Source organism: Carassius auratus, chromosome 5 (genome assembly GCF_003368295.1).
Source record: "Carassius auratus strain Wakin chromosome 5, ASM336829v1, whole genome shotgun sequence".
In the NCBI taxonomy this organism is placed as follows: Eukaryota; Metazoa; Chordata; class Actinopteri; order Cypriniformes; family Cyprinidae; genus Carassius; species Carassius auratus.
The window spans coordinates 18,966,480-18,989,782 of record NC_039247.1 but is presented as its reverse complement, the minus strand read 5'-3'; the positions used below and the strand labels follow the sequence as shown (position 1 = coordinate 18,989,782).

The 23,303-nt window shown below is 38.3% G+C and overlaps 1 protein-coding gene across 1 annotated transcript in view; it reads right to left on the bottom strand.

Moving 5' to 3' along the window:
• Positions 1-23,303, bottom strand: part of LOC113079338 (neurogenic locus notch homolog protein 1-like) — a 43,341-nt gene that overhangs the window by 8,065 nt on the left and 11,973 nt on the right. The window contains exons 3-25 of the mRNA XM_026251593.1: positions 18,812-19,074; positions 18,364-18,702; positions 14,759-14,881; positions 14,410-14,643; positions 13,905-14,060; positions 13,574-13,759; positions 13,187-13,300; positions 11,348-11,461; positions 10,898-11,131; positions 10,695-10,805; positions 9,151-9,343; positions 8,347-8,492; positions 8,136-8,249; positions 6,639-6,758; positions 6,394-6,546; positions 6,092-6,320; positions 5,213-5,414; positions 4,021-4,174; positions 3,715-3,899; positions 3,385-3,517; positions 2,390-2,647; positions 2,169-2,281; positions 479-1,050 (exon numbers count right to left, since the gene is read on the bottom strand). Of these exons, the coding sequence (XP_026107378.1) occupies positions 479-1,050; positions 2,169-2,281; positions 2,390-2,647; positions 3,385-3,517; positions 3,715-3,899; positions 4,021-4,174; positions 5,213-5,414; positions 6,092-6,320; positions 6,394-6,546; positions 6,639-6,758; positions 8,136-8,249; positions 8,347-8,492; positions 9,151-9,343; positions 10,695-10,805; positions 10,898-11,131; positions 11,348-11,461; positions 13,187-13,300; positions 13,574-13,759; positions 13,905-14,060; positions 14,410-14,643; positions 14,759-14,881; positions 18,364-18,702; positions 18,812-19,074 (4,446 nt within the window). The remainder of the gene's footprint in view (positions 1-478; positions 1,051-2,168; positions 2,282-2,389; positions 2,648-3,384; positions 3,518-3,714; positions 3,900-4,020; positions 4,175-5,212; positions 5,415-6,091; positions 6,321-6,393; positions 6,547-6,638; positions 6,759-8,135; positions 8,250-8,346; positions 8,493-9,150; positions 9,344-10,694; positions 10,806-10,897; positions 11,132-11,347; positions 11,462-13,186; positions 13,301-13,573; positions 13,760-13,904; positions 14,061-14,409; positions 14,644-14,758; positions 14,882-18,363; positions 18,703-18,811; positions 19,075-23,303) is intronic.

Genomic DNA, 23,303 nt, shown 5'->3' with positions numbered 1-23,303 from the left:
TGAACCAGCTAATAAAGCTCTTACTAGGCATACTAGAAACTTCCAGGCAGGTGTGTTAAGGCAAGTTGGAGCTAAACTATGCAGAACACTGGCCCTCCAGGACCAAGTTGGACACTCCTGTGTTAGACCATCTGGGTTAAGATGGTTAGAGTTTGTAAACCATCGTAGACAAGGTACCATGTTCTGAAACTACCCCACTGTGAATTAAGGACAAGGTGCATAAACATCCATTATGTGTCCATTATGTTCAGTTAGCTAAAAGATAATCAGATAATCTTACTTTTCATTCACTTAAGAGCTGAGCTTTACTAGAAACATTTTCAGACCTGCTGAAGAGAAATTGTCTGGGAGTTAAAATGTTTTGATTTCCGATAAAAACTCCATGAGAATTTCTCTTAAGCATGGTCATTTTAGCTTCAAACTCTTAGCTATGATTACAAAATATTTAACTTAAATGAAATTCTCAAATAGCACTCACTTGCACTGGCCCTCCAGTCTCTGGCAGTCAAATCCGTCATAGAGGCACCCAGCATTGTGACACTGTTCATCACACTTCCCGTTATTAAAATAGCGCCAGCACTGCAGCGCGGCCGAACAGTTCTGCCATGGAGCATTGAAGTTCAGAGAGCAGTCTCCTCCATCCCAGTCACAGGCATAATTATTACATGTGCTGTCACAAATCTTATTGCCTTTCTTGTATTCACACTCTGCTATCTCGCATCTCACTGTCACTTCTGTAGTTGGTGTGATGTCTCGAGCAGGGCCACCTTGGAAGCTGTAGTCCAGGATGTGGCAGAAGAGGCCATTGAAGCTGGTAGGACAGATGCAGTGGTAGTATGGGGCTTCTGAGAGATACTCGCACGTGCCTCCATTGTAGCATGGATTAGATGTGCAGTGACCATCAGTGGGATACTGGCACTCAGGACCAGTGAAGGCAGGGGTGCACAGGCATTTGGGGCTCTTGTGACCAGAAATGCATGTACCGCCATTTTTACAATGGAGACTACCACAGGCATGAGCATTATACTCACAAGTTGAGCCTGTAAAACCCTACATGAGACATACACAAGGGGTAAAATGTATACATTGCAGTTTACTGACATTTTTAGCAAATCTATAGGTAAAGCATTCATTTGTTCAAAAATACAGTAAAAAAAAAAAATTATTTATAATTTAAAATAACTGTTTTCATCTTTAATATATTTTAAAATGTATTTTATTTATTGAATGGCAAAGCTAAAAATTCAGTAGTCATTAATCCAGTCTTCAGTGTCACATGATCCTTCAGAAATCATTCTAATATACTGATTTGGTGCTAAAGAAACACATTATTATTAGTATTATTATTATTATTATTATTATCAATGTTGAAAACATTTAGATTCTTTATATCTTTGTGGTATCCACAATAAATTGTTTTATAGACTTGTTGATGCATCCTTGATGAATTAAAGTATTATTTTAACATTAGCATGAAGACGATAATAGAAAATTATATACAATAATTTATTTAGACATTTAACAGAAATATGTAATTATATAGAATATTTGTGGCCCTGTGACTGAAATGGAAAGGCTAAGGAGAAATAATTTTAGAAATTCTAATTTACTTATTTATTTATTTACCACATGTCTATAAATGCTGTATAGAGCCTGCCTGATTAGTTCATAATCTACCGTATTTTTCGGACTATAAGTCGCACCTGAGTATAAGTCGCATCAGTCCAAAAATACGTCATGATGAGGAAAAAAACATATACAAGTTGCACTGGACTATAAGTCGCATTTATTTAGAACCAAGAACCAAGAGAAAAATTACCATCTCCAGCCGCGAGAGGGCGCTCTATGTCTTCTGTGTAGACTACAGGAGCACTGAGCAGCATAGAGCGCCCTCTCGCGGCTGTAGATGGTAATGTTTTCTCTTGGTTCATGTCTCTTAGTTCATTTCTCTAGGTTCATGTCAAATTAATTTTGATAAATAAGTCGCACCTGACTATAAGTCGCAGGACCAGCCAAACTATGAAAAAAAAATGTGACTTATAGTCTGGAAAATACGGTATGTGATGGAGATGAAATAACACAGAAGAGGTATTGCAAAACAGGACTGAAAAACTATACAAAGCAGGTTCAGAAAACCATAGCTATACATATCAGAGAATACGACTAACCGGTGGACATTTGCAGATGAAGCCGTGAGGAGTGTTACTAGCCACAGCGCAGGTGCCTCCATTACGGCAAGGTTTGCCCTTACAGCCATCAAACACTTTGTCACAGTGCTGACCTGTAGGGACACACAAAAAAGTTATTATTACTCATCTGACAACATGATCCGAATGTAACATTACTCTGGAAATCAAAGCAGAATGGTGCACAGTAGCCTGTGCTGTACCTGTGTATCCTGTGCGGCAGTCGCAGCGGTAGTTGTTCTTCAGCTGGATGCAGCTGTGCGTGCCACGGGGGTCACAAGGGTTGGACAAGCACTCATTGACATCACCCTCGCAGCGTTCCCCCACATATCCGGCCGGGCAGATGCAGTGGTACCCGCCCACACGGTCCACACAGCGGCCCTGGTTAAAGCATTTGGGTTCTTGGGTGATGGGATCGGTGAAAGGTGTGCAGTCGTTAATGTTGATTTCACAGTGCACCCCTGAGAGAGAAGCGGAGAGGAAAGGTCGTATAAAAGCTACCCTTACTGCAGAGAGGTACAAATAGGCTCTGTCCAAAACCTAGTGAACTGCCTTGCTAGAATACTGCCTACTTAGACAGTTGTTCTCTAAGGCAGCATAATAGTCATTACTGACTGATATGGAATGAAGAAACATGACAACAGCTGGGTTAATGTAAAATTAAAATTAAATTCCCATTCATTTTCTCCATTGTTAGCAATTACTTAAGAAACCTGAACTTAATAAGAGCTTTGAGTCTGTTAATGATACATGCTTTTGTTGTTGCATGTACAGCATGCAATATTTTAACATGTTTTTTTTTCGTGTTTAATAGCATAGAGATACTCTAAACATAAAAATACAGAGCAAACATAAACATTTCTGTTAGATTAAATTTAGATTATTCCTGATGAATTAAATGGGGGAAAAATAAAATGATTTAAGATCAATAGAAGCATGCCTATGATGCCTTAAAATCATAGCGCTACAGACAAAGACAAAGACAAAGGAACGTTAACTTTAATAAAATTGGGTAATATAAAAAACTGTTTGAACGTTTCTGTCCAATTTATAAAATAAGTCCATCTATGAGATGTAATTAAGCATGCCTACATCCATCAGAGAGAAAGGTCTAAGCCCGGTGATAACAGTTAAGACCTAATTAATGAAGCGTGGAATGGGCAAAAAGAGCAAACCAGAGGAGGAAGTGATAGCTGACCTTGTGTTCCCCGGGGACAGGAGCATTTGTAGGTATTGATCAGGTCGATGCATGTGCCTCCGTTCTGGCAGGGCTGAGACAGACACTCATTGATCTCATCAGAGCAGTTCACTCCATGATAACCTGGCACGCACTTCATGAAACGAGAGAAAGAGTGAGGCCAATTAATGCCAAACATAAAACAAGCCTGTTTCTGTTTACTTGGCAGTCACTTCCTTATTTGCCAAACAAGCAATTCTTTTACAAAGAAGGGAGATTTATCTGGTATAAACCTAAGTGTCTTCTCCTACAGTCACTTCTGTCCCTAAGCACCAGATTTGCTTTACTTACTCCACAGGAATAGCCGCCCAGGTAGTCAGTGCAGGTTGCTCCATTCTGGCAAGGATTGGGAATGCATTCATCCACCTGCTCCTCACAGTAGCTGCCCGTGTATCCAGCCTGACAGTGACAATAGTGTGTGTTTCCAGCGTCCAGACACTGGCCAGAGTTACGACACAGCCGGGCCACCTCTACACCTAAAAGTGGAAGAAGCAAACATCACAGCAGATTTGTGAAACACTGAAGAGCCCCCTGCAGAAATGTGTGGTGATCTGCTAACATATTTTAGTCACATTACATACAAACAAACAAACCTACCTTGCTGTTTGGCGGCCACCTCACAGGAAACGCTGGGGACGTCACAGTATAAACCAGTCCAGCCTGTCTGACACTGGCAGCTGTACCTAGTGCTGCTCTGTCTGCAGATACCTCCGTTCTTACAGGGAGACGGCTTACACCAGTTCACCAGCTCCTGCAAGACAAGAATTGATCCACTGCTCACTAAACCTGTGCATCTATGAGTTCAGATCTCTTTAAGTGATAATAATTTAATAATTATTATTTTATTTAACATAAATTGCTGACATGAATTAGGCATAGATCATTCTTAATCTGTCTTTAAATTATTGGCATTGATTTTTATGGTTTATAGCTTATAACTGTTTTACAAAGACTTTTAGAAGATGGGAAATGTGGGAAAATAAGGGAAGTGTGTCTATATTAATATAATTTAAATTCTATCATTTGAATTCATTATTAAAATGAAATATAATTAAAAATAAATAATATTTAAATAAACCTTTTATAGATATGTAAATTTTATTTATAAATGGTACTAGTATAATTATTTTAATATAAAGAAAAAATTCAGATAAAATGAAAGAAATTAAGATCTATATTTATATTGACATTTCTCACATCGGGATTGCTCTTACGTAGCCTGAATATCATAGTGTTAACTATGAAAATTATAAATTGTTCATTTTAATACAATTAAGAAATATAACACAGTGTTTGAAAGTTCCTGTGCATTTTCAAAAATAAAAGTCCATCTATGAGATGTGATTAAACATGACTACTAAACAAGATCCTAAAGTGCTAATGTGAATCAGGTATAGATCGATATATAAATAATATATAAATAAAGTTTTTAAATTACTGACATCAACTATTTAAAAGATGTGGAATTAATAGAAATATATTAAATTAAAAATTAAATTTATCCATTTAGCAGATGCTTTTATCTAAAGCGACTAACAGTGCATTCAGGCAATCAATTTTTACATATCATAAATATATAAAAAATATTTTTATATATACATTTAAAAAAAAAATGTTTTTTAATTAGTATATATATATATATTAGGGAATATTGTGTAAAATAAATGTTCATTTAATTTTTCAGAAGTTTTTAGAATCAAGTCAGGTTAAGAATCAACAAGGAAACCCAATAAGCTATAAATGTATGATGGATACACACTAAGTTTTTGTCCATTTCACATGCTGTCACCTGGCAGTTAAGGCCGTGGTATCCCTGAGGGCAGGTGCACTTGTATGTGCCATAGCTGTCCTGACAGGTGCCTCCATTCATGCAGGGTCTGGAGTCGCACTCGTTGATGTCATGCTGGCAGTAGTTTCCAGTGAACCCCGCTGGGCACAGGCACGAGAAGCTGTTGATGCCATCCACACATGTGCCCCCATTAAAACAAGAGCTGTTTGAAAAAAATATAACAATACCACAAAAAAGCATTACTACATTAATTTAAAATCATTTAGTTTCATAGGCAAGTAATATACAGCATCATGAGTTGTGATGCTTCTCTGATTGCATTGCCAACCAGAGGGGGCACTCACGCATAATATAACATTCTCTTTGCATGTCAGAATGGCATTATAATGTACACTGGCATTCAAAGAGTCCATAAGATTTTTTTTATGTTTTTTAATTTTCAGTAGTCAATGTTCCTTCAGACATTATTATTATATGCTGATTTGCTGTTTTCATTATTATCAATGTTGAAAAGGGTTGTGATGCTTTAATTTTTAGTGAAGGCCATGATACATTTTTCATGATTCTTTGACAAATACTGTATAAAGTTCAAAAGAACAGCATTTATTTGAAATATAAATATTTTGAAACAATTTAAAAGTATTTACTGTCAATGTAATGCATCCTTGCTGAATAAAAGTATATTATTTTATATTTAATTTAAAAAAAAAAGAACTGGTGTATTGCAGTAAGAAATGGTCAAAGTGGTCAGGTAAACAATTTGTTTCTATCCAATGAATTAGCTATTTTTCAATGTTTCAGAGCTTCCCTGTTTTTTCTTCCATTTCAAGGTCAGTATTTACACTTGAGAACTGATAGAGAACAGAGTGCAGCTGGTACCTCTCAGTGCAGTCAGGTGTGTTGTTCTCACAGTGAATCCCACTGAATCCAGGTGGACAGGTACATGTGTAACTGTTCACGCAATCAGTGCAGTTCGCACCATTTTTACATGGGTTACTGTCACATTCATTAATGTCCTCCTCACATTTGCTCCCCCGGAAACCTGGCAGGCAGGTGCAAGTGAAGGCGTTCACAGCATCTTTGCAGAAGCCACCGTTACTGCAAGGGTCTAAAGGAAAAGTATGGGGTTAGACATTAATTAAATGAACTACATTAAAATAAAGCTGAAATGGGACACTCACTGGGCGTGCAATCGTCAGTGTCTGTCTCACAGTTGCGGCCCGTGTAGCCTGATTTGCAACTGCATTTGTAGCTGCCAACAGAGTTTTGACAGACGGCATCGTTTCGGCAAGGGTTTTTGACACATTCGTTGATGTCCACTTCACATGTCTGGCCTACAATTGAGGGAGAGCAGGAAGTATAAATATACTTGATCATAATACTGAGGCTAGGACAGAATTTCTTGTTAGTTTTGTGAATATTGTACCTTGCCATCCTTCAGGACACACACAAGAGAAGCTCTCATAGTCTTCAGACTCCTTACATACTCCTCCATTCTTACAGGGTTTAGGGCTGCACGGGGCCAACAGGGTTTCACAGTTCTCGCCTAGAAGATATAAAGTAAAAAAAAAAAAATGTGTTTTTGCATTCAAGATATTCTTAGGAGACGTTCTTCCTCAAAGGAGACCTAAATTTAAAAGTTGACACGGTTTCATTTACAAGTTCTGATTCCTCTTTTTTTTGGGTTGGAGATTAGTCTGTCAGTCCTAGCAAAGCAAAGCACATTTGGCCTATCTATTTCCACGATGGTCGGCCCCTGCAGGAAGCCAGCAGGTTTTCCTGCCATTGTCTGACCATTTGCGTTTCTGTGAGACAGGAAGTAGGGCAAACAGGAAACATGACAGGCTAGTGTTCCCACCCTGAGACGAGTAGATTTTGTTATTCTTGATACAACGCTGTGTGGATTTTTCCAAAAAGAACATCACTGGGAATGAATATGATTTCTGTTCCACAAGCAGAACATCACTATCTGTTTTGTCAAATAACACTTTGAGAGGAAAGAATGTGTTGTCTGTTGAAAACACATTTCCCTGTATTGCCAACAGAGATACTTGCAGGGCTCTTGAGGGGCCGCTGTCAACAATTTGGGGCTAGATTGATGGTTTAAATACAGTAAAACAAACAAAAAGTAGGAGCCACACTGAAGCTATTTAAATACCTTATAATCTTAGTTTATTTTTTTCAGGCTTTAAAATATTAAACTAAGAAATAAATAGGTTTTATGTCTTTTTTTTAAGCATTAAGGTCCTAACATTTTCCAAAGGTTATAAAAATAAAAAACGAATTCAATTTTCTTCATGAAAATGCATTACAAATATTAATACATCATTCTGTACTTTCAGGCTTATCTGTAACTTTGTTGATTCAAATGCTCCTAGAATGAGAATCCTTCCTGTAATTATCCATCATTGTTCATGTTTGTGTCTTAAACTAAAGGTTATGGGCTATTTAAAAGAAATAGCCCACCACAACTTCCTGTTTCAATGGGAAATACATCAACACAGGAAAGAAAGCTGTCATAATGTCATCATGGTCTCAAAAATATCTTACATATATAACCAGTACTTAAAATATGTGACATCAGGCATTTCTGTCACTCCAATCCCTTTGAAGCAAAATATGTATTTGAAATCCCCCTGAGATTTTGAGTTAATATATCAATAGTTTTCTGATGCTGATTAAGGGTCATATGACATACACATCAACTAAACTAAGCATTTATATATGTATGTATTTTATTTATTTATTTAATATTATTAATTTGATTTTATTTTTATGATTTTATAAATGTTTTTTATTTTATTATTTATTAACTTTTCATCAACACCTAAACTCTCAAATTTGTTAAAACATCTATACAGTCACGACTACATGCTTGTAAAAAACATGACAATTGATGTCATGGATAAAGCTAAATTCATACCAGTGTAAGGCAGCAAACAGTTGCATTTGTATCCGGCCACATCGTCAATACAGGTTCCTTGATTCAAGCAAGGGTTGGAGGCACATTCATTAATATTTGTTTGGCAGTTGGGACCTGTAATCAAACGTTAGGAAGACATGGTGTATTTTGAGTGGTGGTCAAAAAGCATAGCACATGGTTATATTACATTAGAAGAAAGACTGATACGAACCACTGAAGCCAGCGCGGCATGTGCAGACATAGCCACTGGTCATGTCCTTACAGGTGCCCCCATTCATACAGGGATTGGACTCACACTCATTGTTATTGATGTCACAGTTGACACCACTCCAGCCGGAGTCACAAATACAGTTATATCTATAAGAAACAAGATCTGCACTTTACATTTGTTATTTTTCACTGCTAGAAGATCCCATTTTAACCATCTCAAAGTGGTTTGGCATGGTTTCTGGGTGGTCCTAGCTGCTCCTAAGCTAATCTAGACAACAAAACATCAGATTTTAACATGACTTGAGCTGGTTTGCTGGTCTTAGCTGGTATAAGGTCTTGTTCAGCTGTTATAGCTGGCTAGCGGGCTGGTGTCCTAAGTGCCAAATCTATTCCAAAACTAGCCAAAGACCAGCCACATCAGTGTAAGCTGGTTTTAGCTATTTCTGTTTGTTTTAAGGGTGCTCCGATCTTTTTGAAGCCTTGTTTATAGTGATGATCCAATCAGGATTTTTACAGACATTCATCTTGGGTCTGAATTTCATTTTTGAAAATGGGGGGAGTTCCCCTCTTAGGTGACTCTTGTTGGTTTTTTCTTTAATTTGAGGGGTAGAGGGGTAGCATTCTTTAGACATTTTGTAAAAATATATAATTATCCCACCTAAAAGTGATTACTGGACAATAGTGATCGCTAGCCGATCAGTCGGAGCACCCCTAGTTTGTTCATTTGTTTTCAGTGTGGTTGGACCCAATAGTCTTGATGATGATTCCATAAACCTGGCAGTGTATGTGTGTAAATAATACACACCCATTGACTTTGTCTTCACAGTGTCCATGGATACAGGGGTTGCTAAGGCATTCGTTAAGCTGTGATTGGCAGGTGGTGTCATGATACCCCTCTCTGCACAAACATGTAAAGCCATTGACTTTATCAACGCAGGTTCCACCATTGTGACAGGGGTTGATGGCACATTCATCAATGTTGATGTTGCACATTTTCCCTACAAAAAAACAAGTCAGAATTATGAAAATAGTTAGTGTCACTTATTGTGTGGTAGTCAAAATAACTCCTGAATCGGCAGCATTCATTTACCCATTCCTTGTTTTTCTTGAAATCCTAGGCTTACTGCCCACCACTATTCACCCAACGCAATGCCAGCATAAAGGCAGAGGTTTCATTTGTCACTTGTCTTTAAAACACCGGCCAACTTCCCCCTTTTAAAAGATCGACTTTCACAAATCTTTTGCACATCTTTTCTGCTTTCAAACTCCCAGATGTCCTGAAGATCTCTGGCTGAATGTGGGAGTGGGCCGGCTTGTGTGTCTGCTCAGCAGGCGGGGGATTGGGTGAGAGAGTAAGCCAACACCACGGCCCAGGCCGAATGTGTGCTCGCTGGCCAGCTGTCTCTCCCCACCCTGCTTTGTTGCCTGTCTCACCTGCTGAACTCTTTGTTGACTCCCCATCTCTTCTACAATGATAAAGACCTGGGCTCACCTAGACTGCCTTTATAAAACCACATGGCTTTTCCAAAAGCTTAAATGACTTAGTAGAGTATGTATCAACTTTGTCCCAGATGCTTCTATTAAAAATATTTAGGAGAAATTGAAAATCTGACAAAAATAAGACTTATCCAATGAATGCTGTTAGTGTAGTATTGAAAAAAAGACTATTTTTGAGTTCATACTGAAATGTCTTTGGTATCTTGGCAAATCAGAGCACAGTTTGACGCGTTGTTTAAATCTTTTCTAAACATTCTGGAGGAGACACGTAAGAGTACAAGAAAAATAATTGATAACAAATCGTTCAAATGTGACAAATCAGTCACTGTATTTACTGTTTACACAACCCTGAAATAAATACTAATCCTTAACCCTAACCTTAACCTCAGTGTAAAGCTGGAAGTGCATTCTGATAGACAGCATTACTGTTTGTCCCGATCAGATCCATAAGTTATATTCCTGAACTCTGACCTGAATCCATACAGTCTGGACTTTTCTTGACAGGTGACTGTCACTGGCATGGGAAGTGAAGATTATCAGTGAATAATGATTTAAATTTCAGTCTGTTTTTCACACTTGTAGACTTTTTTTGTCCTTTTATATTTTAAAGCCCTTTCTGAAGCCTGACAGGCCTTGGCCACCATTAACTTGTGTGTTATTTTCTTGTAAAGATCTTGAAAAATAAATAGCATATGGGTTTGGAATGCAAGAGGGTGAGGAAATGAAGAACAAATTTTCTTTGCTGGCGAACTATTCAATTAAACTCTCATTTCAAATGATTGAGACTATTTTATATTTCAACGCAGTTGCCATTCGATTGATGTATGAGGCACAAGATCTAAGACCACTCACCTGTGTAACCTGGTTCACAGGCACACTCGTAACCATTTATCTTGTCAATGCATCTTCCAAAATCGCATGGATTGCTTTTACAGTCGTCTAGGTTGACCTCACAGTTAGCACCTGTTAACACAAAATAGAAATAAAGTAAATGACCAGAAGAGCTTTTGACAAGCAGTAGTTTACATTTCTGGCCATTACTGTAAAAGTGGCACCTGAGGTTCCTTTAGGGCAGATGCATAGGTAAGCATTCTCACGGTCCTGGCAGGTGCCTCCATTTTGGCATGGCTGACTGAGACACTCATTAATATTGATCTCACACAGACGGCCCATAAAACCCGCACGACACAAACACGTGAAGGATGCCAGGCCGTCTTTACAGGTGCCATAGTGACATGGGTTGGATAGACACTCATCTACATCTGTTTCACAGTGCTGCCCTGTGTATCCTATAAAGGAAAACAGATTCATTTATTATATTTATTATGGCACAGTGTTTCCTCACATTTAGGCCCAGTAATTTCCATGTTTTGTCCATGACTCAGAAATAAATTTATAGCCAAATAAATATTTTAGAGCTGCAAAAATGTTTATTAACAACAGAAATACATGATTAATTTTTTGTTCCTTTTAAAAGCTGAAACAAGCAGAAAGCGTCTTCATACCTTCAGAGCACTGGCAGGTGTACATGTTGGGCCCATCAATACACTTTGCCCCATTTTTACAAGGGGTGCTAGCGCACTCGTCGATGTCGAACTGGCACTGGCTACCTGAGAATCCTGACAGGGAGGCGAGAGGAAAGGGGAGGGGTTCAATACAAATATTCCTCTGGTTTGCACCCGCTTCATTCCTGCACACTCATCTGTACGACACGGCCAGCGTTCATTAATACCTGGCTGCAAGCTTAACCCCTCTCTCACAAGTTTCCAAGCTGCTTTTCAACAAACATCACAGTGAGAGGGGGAGAAGTGTGTAAATTGGCGGTTAAAACCTTCCAAGGCCTTCTGACCAAGGGCACCAGACAAAGAGGAACTGTCTATTCAGTGGCACGCCAAGCCATGGCGGTTGCCTCCTTTGTCCCGTAGAAGTTTACCATCACAATGTGCATTCTCCTATCTAGCCTTTGCCCCCCTCTCCGAGTCTGTCTCACCAAAAGAGCCCCATGCAACCCCTGACCTCATCGTTCAGTATCCCCCAACATTTGTGCTTTCTCCCTCACTAAAGATGTCTGCTGTTCAAATATACAGTCTGAACACATTAAGGGCTACAAATCCATCAGTGTGGAGACTCATTGGACGGTTAAAGCAACAATAAAACAACTATATTTTTTGAAGAAAATGTCACTATGCAGTTCATCAGATGTTGCTAGAGTGTTGCTACAGTTGGTGGTTGCTACTTTTTTAGGGTGGTTTTCGTAGCCCACCTGCAGTCACTACACTGCTTTGGTCTGCAGATATGGCTTTAGTGTAAATCTGTGGGATTTATCTAGCCTTTTAATCATCACTCAGGTTAGAATCCTCATGTCTGATCACTTAGAAACGTAATTACCCATCTTGTATTATTATAGTGATAATCCTCACAACAAATTCTTAACTTGCTAAGATCCTCCTGGCATTGGTAATCAAGATCTGTCCCATGAATCTTCAGAATAGGGATTTCTTCAGAGCCTCTAAATTGCCACATTTAAAAAAAACACCCAGTGTGGTTGCTATGGATTCAGTTAGTACACTACTGAAAAGGATCTCTGCGCCAAACATCTGAAACAGTGAAGGGGCCTAGCTTCCACATCTTCTGTTTACCATCTCCCAAAAATCCTTTACACCACTCTCGGGGGTCCCCGTAGGTCCCTTTTCTTCCACAACTTCATCATGCCTAATATTGTACCTCCCCCTTTCATTTATACATGAATCATTCCACATCCTAAACTGATGTCGATGTGTTGTTTTTCTACAAGAATAGCCTTTTTCACAAACCTACATTATCAACAAAATGTTTCAAAATGTCATTGAAACAGAAAAAAAAGCTTAAAGTAGGGCCAAAAAGTATTCTTACAATGCGGGATGATAATAAAATTTTTTAGATATCTACTATGAACGATGTTTTAATTTGTAGTCATAAAAAATGCTAATTAAATTATGATTACACATTAAAATATATTTGGAATTTCTAAATTAAAATTTCTCGGTTGTCGTATAAATATTTATATAAAAAACTGTTCAACATAAATTGTGCACTAGAAAGATATATATTAAAATAAATATAAAAAATGTATATTCTTTCAGTAAAAACACTGACACTATACTATTAAAAGACTAGAAATACCATAAGCATACCAAATAAATGATATACATCATCTTATTCAAGCAAAATCTGTCTGAAATTCTAACTTTCATATGGATTAATCGGACCATTTTAGCCGGGGCTGTGTAAATCTGCCTCAGGGCAGGGATTAGTGTTCTCCACTCTGTTCTGTCCAGGGAGGTGATTGACCCCTGCATGCTCACCTGTGGGGCACTCGCACTGGTAGTTGTTGATCTTGTCGATGCACTTCCCATTGTTAAGGCAGGGCATGCTGGCGCACTCATCAGTATTGATCTGACAGAAGACTCCCTCGTAGCCTGCCAATTAACATAGGGGAATAAGCTCCAGACTTAGCCAGACAATTCAGCATGTCTTAGCAATGCTAGAAGTGCTTCTTTTGTGTATAATAAACAGAATATATTAACTTCATGTGGTCAGACATCAGTATCATTAGTGTTACAGCCAGCAGAAGCAACTTATTGGCTCACAGGCTGGTCATGTGAGGTGATGACATCAGCATGGGCTAATATAGAGAGAGCGTTTAGATACAAACTGTGTCCTTGACCAAATGCAGCAGATCTTTTGGTTACCTGGCATGCAGATGCAATGGAAGCCTCCGATTTGATCCAAACAAGTAGCGTCATTCTGGCATGGGTTGGACATGCACTCGTTTATGTCCAGTTCACATCGAGCTCCAACATATCCCAGCAGACATTTACACTGGAAGGAACCTTTTGTGTTTATACACTTTCCGGCATGTTCACAAGGGTTTGCACCTAAAAGAAGGACACAAAAAACACCCTTTAAACATTTACAATATAAAACTACATTCTTAAACAAGACCAGTGTGCAAAGTCACTAGTGTGCTTATCAAACACCACCAATAATGTTTACAGATACAACAAAACAGCCAGTCCTTACCCAGCGAGCATTCGTCAACATCTTGGTCACAGGCTAGACCAACGTAACCCAGAGGACAGGTACAGATGGCCTTGCCATTGACGGGATTGGTGTCACAGTTGGAGCCTTTCTGACATGGGTTACTAATGCAAGCATCATTCAGGTGACACAACAGACCTAAATCACAGAGACACACAGTGAGAATTAGCTTGTGCAGGATTTTGCCATTAAACCTTGGTGAATGTTTGCTTTTTAAACAGTATGGCAGATTTTAAAGACCCTGTGAAATCGCAGATTACCTATTTCATAGCTACTTACTTCACATCATCTATATGCAATGGTACTCATAAATAATAAATACATTCTAGCAGATTAAAAAACAAGCAAATGTACATGTCCCACTCCAACTTTTGGCTTCTTTTTAGAGCATTTGAACAAAACTAACAAAAAACCTAATGTTCAAATAACAGAATGAGTGCCTCAAACCACGCTGTATTTGATTCATGAGAGAGAGAGAAATGCACACCTGTGCGCCCATGAGGGCATTCGCACAGGAAGGAGGCCACCCGATCATGACATGTGGCTCCTGCGTGGCAGGCTGCATCTACGCAGTCATTGATGTTCTCGCTGCAGTCGTCCCCCATCCAGCCGTTCACACACACACAGTTGTATCCACCCTGTGTGTTCAAGCATGTGCCACCATTCTGGCAGGAATTGGGCATCAAATCGCACTCGTTGACGTCTTCGGTACAGAACTGACCTGAGGAATAAATATATATACACAGGCAATCATTTCACCACATTTCTTTTCCAAACAGATAAAATGCTCTCTGTAACTGTAAGTGAAGTGTGAGGTTCAAGTAGGCAGTTGGTACCTGTCCACTCTGGCTTGCATTTGCAATTGTAGGTGTTCACTCCATCCACACAGGTCCCTCCATTAAGGCAGCGGTGGTCTGGGCAGTCATCGATGTTCTCCTCACAGTCCTGACCACTAAATCCTGAAAAGAAATAGGCAGTTGCATCAAAAAATGTCTTAAAACGTAAAGATTTAAAAGCCAGAACTGACAAGATTGTTCACATACCCATTTCACACACTGTCTGTTCAAGGTGATACTCATCAAAACTGATCTATATACACCTTTTTTTTTTTTTTATTAATAAGTGCATTCAACAAGGAGGCATTAAAGTGACAGTGAAGGCTTTTATGTTGTTACAAAAATGATAAACTTTCTATTTATCAAAGATTCCTGAAAGAAATGTACTGTATTACAGTTCCCACAAATATCAACTATCAAGCAGCACAGTTGTTTGATAAAATTGATAATAATAAGAAAAGCCCCAAAGCAGAATATTAGAGTGATTTCTGAAGGATCACGTGACATTGAAAACTGGAGTATTGATGCTGAAAATTCAGCTTTGCCATCACATTTGAAAATATATTCAAATAGAAAATGGTTATTTTAAATTGTAATTATATTTCACAGTATTATTTTTGCCCGTATTTTTTTATTAAATAAATAAAGTCCTGCTGAGTATAAGCGGCTTCTTTCAAAAACATTTGAAAATCGTACTTAACCCAAACTTTGAATGGTAGTGTACCTGTCCAATTTATTTCCACAAAGTGATTTTGCTGTTCATGCTATCATTCCAAAAAAAAAAGTATAATATTGTGAACATAGCCTGTATCTTTTGAGCAGTGTGAAATAAAAATCAGCACTTAATACGTACATACTCCCATAATGTCAAATATTCTAGACAAGGATAAATATTTGGGCAACTATTTGCTGACGGAGTTCATGTTTCCTTACAAAGAACTAAATATTTATATCAGATTGCACTGCACAGATCCTTTAACACAAACATACAAATTCGATTATTTCCCAGTACAAATAGAGGGATAAAATGATGTGAACCATTCGAAAACAGTCGTTAGTGTTGTTGCGGTCAACAGTCTTCCTTTTCTTAGAAGACTAGCGGTACCAGGATTCTGTTAGAGGCACCAACGACAACGACTCAACTGACTTTAACCACAATTTCCTACAATTTAACTCCAAAAAGTTACGGTATATTTCATAACTGATCACATCATATAAAATGAATCATTCCTTCAAAACCCATGAATGCATGGAATAAAAGAAGAAGAAGTAACTTCAGTGATGTTTCCTCAACACTGAGGTTTAGGTTATATGTTGTCTGACATGATATGAGATCCACTTAGTAATGGGTCCAAAGTAGTAGGTGAACACACACCAAACACACACAGGCATTTTCACTCTCCCTACACTGACTCTAACCCAGGGACACCAGCATAAGGATGTTGTCATTCAGACATTTCCTTATGATAAGCGCAGATATTTTCCTGCTGGCCTGTTCACACACACACACACATGTGTTTGAGGGAGTGCAGATACTATGACTAGGCCGGGTTTAAATGAGGCTTGCTGAGAGAGGTAGCCTATCCCATTTCCAAAGTTGTGGGAAACACTGATACTGCATTGAACTCACTGAGCTCATCTGAAATCTCTACCTTCAGTGTTGACCCGGATAGAAGGCCGATATCATTTGTCTTACCGCTGGAACAGATGTCGTCAACAGGACACTTGCGAGTCAAAATAAGCTGAGTGGATTTCCTCCGAATGATCAAAGTCAAGACACTGCCATTGATCTGTCATTTAATGAACTCATATGTTATGTAACTGATGTCAGTTAAAGCCCTCATCATGATTAAAAAGATTCAAGATTCAAGCCCTGTACCCCATAATCATGAGGGGTATTTAAGTCAAGTCTTTGAATTGTTAGCATGGTAAACAGCTCTTAAGCCAGGAAAGGGTATATGTTAGAACAAGTCAGCAAAGAACATAATCACTTAAGCTTCAAACCTAGGCAATATATCAAATATCCACATATTCATGCTGATTAAGCTGGGTAAAGTATGGCAACATTGCGATTATTGTGTTGATTTGAGTGTTTTTCATTAGCTGGATTTCATGCTTTTCGTCTCGATCCAAATTGTATTAGATCTGGTAGGTTTTATTTATTTCCATGAATCAGTTCAAACTGTCATTTCAGTTGATGAATCTCAAAATTATATATGCAAAAGAATTTGTGGGACTTTTCTGAGGAACAGCGGGCAGTTTAACTATAATATAATATATATATATTAGCTTTATTGCCCTAATAAGCATCAAAACAAAGAAATATTTGTTATTAAATACAGTTTTATTCAAGACATACTTTATTCCATTCAGTAGGCTATTAGTATTTTGTAAACCAGAAAGAACATTTTACTAGTTACTTAAAGTTTTTCTCAATGGCTAAAAGCCTATGACCAGGTTTTTTAACTAAAAATTCAAAACCATAACGCCATTTTTGAAAAAACCCACCCATTCTGCTATATTCTGCTATATACAATATTCCCCTGCTTCAACACATGAGTCAGATTTGGTGAACTGTTACAGCAAACTCCCCACATTTCTCAGTGCTTACACCATGTGGCCATTTAGAAACAATAGGTTTCAATATTGTTCACTCAAGTCTGCACAGCTTGAGCTCAGTTAGCACACAATGACCCAATCACACACCAACCAGAACTTTCAATGGATAAAGGCCCAAGGTTAGCTTACAGCTTTTCTCAGTGGCTTTGGTGCATTTCTCGATTCAGAAATGTAATTCTCAAAGCTACTTTTTCAACCTCCACTTTATTCAGTCACTTGTGCACATAAAAAGTTTTGAGCTTTTGAACAGCATTTCTGCATTTCAATACAGTAACTGTCTTCCAAACTGTTGTCATAGTTTACATCAGGTAATACTAACAGAGTGCAGTGTTATATTGACAACATGACTAAGCAAATCTGGTGTGTGAACAATGACACAAGGACATCAAGCATGCGTGAAGGATTTTACCCCCGCTGCTTGTCCAAGGCAAGGATAGCCTGTGATGTTAAAGAGGTTCTTTGGCCTGTTCCAGACAAAAATATACTGGGGCAGAATAATTCTTTATGTTGTTGTTTGCTGTATTGTAATGTGCTCAGGACATTAAATTAAGGAATAAAACATTTGTGGAGTACCATACTTATTACTTTTATTTTTGTTGAATTGCTGTGAATTGATCTCGTCGGTGTGTAAAACTGTGTTGAAGTGTGTGCGTTTCATATCTGAGAGCAAACTTAGTTTTTTCAAGAGAAGAGCTTCATTTTAAACTGAGTATAGAAAGTTTGGGGAATTTAGTAAGAAGTTATGGACTCGTGTTTCTGTTTTGAGAATACGAGGCATAGTTTCATGAAGCGTGTTTAAGCAATCAAGAACAACTGTAATAGTTATTTTGCTTTGCTAGTTTGGGTGCACCATTAGGGGTTCAGTGTAACTAATGATAATGGTAATGGAAATTGTTTTACTTTATGACTAACGGTAATTTAAACTAATGTAAAGACAGAAAACTTCAGGACACCAAAGAGCAGGTTAACAGACTAAAGATGCCTACCTGGCAAGCAGGAGCACTCGTAACTCGTCTCTCCTTTCTGGACGCAAGTGCCTCCGTGGTAGCATGGTGAAGGGTTACAGGGCTGATAGAGGGTCTCGCAATGTCTCCCAGTGTACTCTGCAGGGCAGCTGCAGCGATACGTGCCCACCTCGTTCTCACACACGCCACCGTTCTTGCAAGGAGAGGGACTCTGGGCACACTCGTTGACGTCTTGTTTGCAGGTTTGGCCTGAGAAGAAGGGCGTGCAGTGGCAGATGTAGTCGGAATCAAAGGGACTACACTTACCCCCATTAGCACAAGGATTTGAGGCACAAGGATCAGCTTGATGGCAGGTCTTACCTAGTGATGAAGAGCATTTTAAAGTCAGAATATGCACACCACTGTCTGGATTTGAGATGTTAGTTCATTCTCCTCGTATACATTGTTTCTAACTGGATTGTGGTCTTACCTGACCAGCCTGGTGGGCATTTACACTTGTAAGTGTGGATGCTGGTGAGTTCACATGTGCCTCCGTTTCGGCACGGGGAGCTAAGGCACACATTATTGGTGGGAGTGAGACACAGTCGGTCCGTGTAGCCCAGGCTGCAGTTGCACACAAAGTCCACCTTGTTAACAGAAGTAATCAAATGGCACACGCCACCATTTCTGCACGGGGACTGGAGGCAGAGGTTGGGGAACTGGCACGCTGTGCCGGCAAATGACTCAGGACACCTGAAGAGTGGAAAGCAAGCACAGGGGGAATAAGTATTGTATATACTGCACTCAGTATATGATTTAGACTTCATAGTCATAGAGCCACTTTCAATGGAATTAGCCTAGCACTGGATAAAATGTCCGTATAAATCGAGGTAACTGGACTGTACTGAAACGATTGCATTATAATTAAGTTTTTAACTAGTAATGTAACTGTGTTGAACTTATTGCTCATAAGAATGAAGAACATGTCAGTCATTTCTTTTTTAAATTAGCCTACAAACAAATTTTTAATAGTTACACAAATATTACACAAAACAGCATCTGACACTGAATGCGTTCGATAACTTGAGATGGAGGGTAGTGGAATGGAAACACAAGGTCCATAAACACATGTTTGAAGAAAAAAAAAAATTTCAACTTGAACACTGTTAACTTAGCTGTGACAAATTAAACAGTCAGATGTCCGTACTCCATATAGTACATGTTTACATAGAAAAATGATGGAAAACCATCAAAGTGAAAGCAAAAACAGATTCTGTAAGAACAGCCTCAGTGGCTTTAGTTTTACAATAGCAAAACTACAGAACCATTATATGATTACAAATATGTAATATAGGTAACCCATCAGTTATCTTAAATATTAAACAAACTTTGGTGGCTCATTGTTTCTGCACATAATTTTACATGTTGTGTTGTCACCTAACTCCTAATTTTTTACTTATTTTAAAAACTGTAATAATTTAATAAAAAGTTTAAAATGAGTTCATATTGTGATTTTTTTTAGCTTTATTATTATTATTATTATTCACTAGATAAACTATGTATGTAATTTTAATATTAGCCATTTATTGGTTATCAACCATAACATGAAAATATCATCTTATCCGCATTGACCAGTATTTTAATATCATGCATCCTAACATATAATGTAAGCCTGAGAAACACAGACATCCACACAGCAAAGCCAAAAGTGTAAGAAATATATATTTTATTGTAATAAAAAAAAAATTGTTTTCTGAATATTTAAGGTCTTCTCACAGATTTAGGCTAGATTGTGGTTCATAAGTGTAATTCTGTTTCAAAGGGATTTCTGAAAGTCAGCCATCCATCAACGGCTCTTAGGGGAAAATTTGAGCACCTCAGCCTTTCTGAATGAATCTGAATTCATTCACTCCAAAGACAAGGCAGTGTCTATACAAGGGTCTTTGAACCCAGGCCTAACATTATCAGGACTTCAAAGCTGTCTTCCTCCACCTCAATACCTGCTATTCTTCTACAGTAAAGAGTCTCCACAGCATCAATCAGGACCTTGGGAATAGAGACGGCACAGCGAAAACTTTGTTAAAGTGCTGTACAGACTTCATAACAGGTTTTTCCTGGGTTGGCTTGAAAGTAATCTTTTGACGATTTTACTCGGCGACACAAAAGGGGCCCTCCCTCGATATGACTATGCTGAAATAACCTTTTGCAAAAAGCCAAAGCCATCCAGAGCCCCTGGAATACCGAAGCCATGTTTTTGGCCTCAGGGGGCAGCCGAAATATCTCAACAAATTCCCAGTGCACTGTTCTCTGATCCAAACAGGGACCCCCTCGGTGGGTTGGATGTTTTTACTGTGTCTCTCCCAGGATTAGGATGGCCAATAATTTCAACCAAGAAAAGAAAACACAGGGGACTGAGAACCAAGCACGACAAAACCATTAAGTGCACGATGGGAACTGCACTGCTGCCCACAATGCTACCTTTCCTCCCATTGTCCTATGGCCACTCCGGCGCATTTCTGGAGGTTTGTTTAGGTTTTTGTGATTATTACACAAACAACACAAACATCTTATGCATCACCAGCAAAACAACAAACTCTAAAGTTATGTAAGCGTCACAAATCTTCGATAGAAGAGAAAATGTTTCTAGCCTGTGGAAAGCCATTCATACTTTAAAGGGTCATAACATACATTTTTATTGTTTCATTTTCTTCACTGGGGTCCATTTATAAAATGTTTGTGCCAAAAAAACAGACATGATAGGATGGAGGCAAATCTGAAGCTTGCAGCTGAATTTAAGCAGGCTATATTGCTGTTAACTATAATCTGCGCTGGGTAATTTCCCTACAAATTGTAGTCCATTACTGATTACACAATATAATGAAAATTGTAATTAGAAACCTTATCTATTAGAGTACACATTTTAAGTTATTTATTTAGTCTTTTTGATTTTGATTACTTTTTTTTCCTAATTTGTTTACCACATAGTTTTGAGTTGGAATATTGTGAACTATATTCATATAAAAATAGAAAGAGATAGAAAATAAATTGTATCTTTTATATATAAAAAAAATAATTAAGTGCATTAAGAGTTTCCCAGACTGGGAAGGAACAGCAGGGGGTTTGGGAGCTGATGAAAAGCAAATTAAATAATCATAAAAATGTAAAAAACTAACAAAAATATATGTATATATAAAATCAAAACAATACTCGAATATTAGAAACAGAAATATTTTATTTGTTGACCTGCGTGTGTGAACATTAAATGACATCAGATAAAGAGAACATCCAAATGTATTTTTAAATTACTGAAATATTTACTTAAATTCTCAATAAAATATTGAGGGGTTGTGTCATATATAATCACACACACAAACAAACGTAAAGAAGAATATAATTAATTTATCTGTACATAGTTTATACATACATATTATGTACAGTAATAACAACCTATCACAACCCAAACCCATTTATGCACACCCAACCCAACCCAACCCAGTCCATTTAGTTTAGTTTTTCTTTTTATTCGCCATGTCTCTTCTTTCTTCCTCTTCCCCTTCTTCTTCTTCTTTTTCTGTTCTGAATTTGCCGCGCTTGACTTCGAGGTCTAACCTTTATTATTAGGGACTTTAAGCAACAGCTGCGAATGGAACGGTTACAGTGACCGGAAGTTTGCTGTCACACCGCCGTAGCCAAGAACGTAAAAATCACTAAGCAACGGTAAACAGGACAGCGAAACGCGGCATTCATTCACTTATTGAGATACAAAAAAATGTCATTTAAAAAAGCAAGAGAAAGATTGCTTTTGGCATTAAATGACAATCTTTTGTCAGAAAATGAGTTTTTAATATTGTATGATGTAAATAAGTCTAAAAACCTAGATTTACCATGTAAGCAATACTTGCCTTTTAACCTTGATTACATGGAGGAAGACGAATGCTTAAATGAATTTCGTGTCAGAAAATGTGACCAACCAAGTTACAGTAAGTCGCTTTACTGTGCATTCAAGCTATCATTTTTTATTTTTTTACCTATCATGGTAAAATAAAATATTTTTTTATTACCTATATAGATGTTCTCGGGATTCCCAATGAGATCGTTTGTGATCAAACAATCATAAACTGAGGCAAATTACAGTGTCATATGCCATAACATTTATTTACCTAATCTCTCACGTTGATTCGACTCCGGCAAATCAGCTGTTCTCCCATAAGTAGACCGTTAAAGTAGAACGTCACAAAGTAGCAGTTAAATTCGCGCATGTGCAATATAACGCCAGAATGGCGTTGCCGTTCCACCAGAGGCTGTTGCTAATAATAAGTCCCTATTGTTCAGTCTGAAATGGCGCCCAGTGACGGATGGTGTAGCAATTTTGTTGTCCGGGTGGAAATCGGGAGAAATTTGGGAGAAAGGTCGGCCCGGGAGATTTTCGGGAGGGGCTTTGAAATTCAGGAGTCTCCCAGAAAAATCGTGAGGGTTGGCATGTATGATATATATATATATATATATAGGCAGAATAAATTTATGACATATCCTAATAGTTCTCTCATGATATTTTTGTTTTTCTCCAAGTCTTTTACAGCTTGGTTTTATTAAAAGTTTTTTGGACTAGAGAAGAATTTATGGGTTTTCAAAGTAGTTTATCAAGCTCTTGTATCTTGCAAATTGAGATCCGATACAGAAAGATTAGGCTGATTTAACCCAGACAACACATTGCTGTGTGCAGTTATGAGCTGGAATAATGCAACGAGGGCCTGTGTCGGCCTTCCAGAAAAGCTTCAGGGAGCAGGTGCGCATGCTAATGAGGGAGCGGCAGCTGCTGGTCACAGCGCACCAAACTCCCTACTCATAAACTCCTCTCACACTTTCCCAAAGCGAATAAGAGGGCCGAGGCAGCAGGCAGTTGAATGGTTTGCCCACCACAGAGCAGAGCAGACAGGCTTCATGAGAAGGCCCATTGTTCCTACCGCCATTCAGAGCAGAGC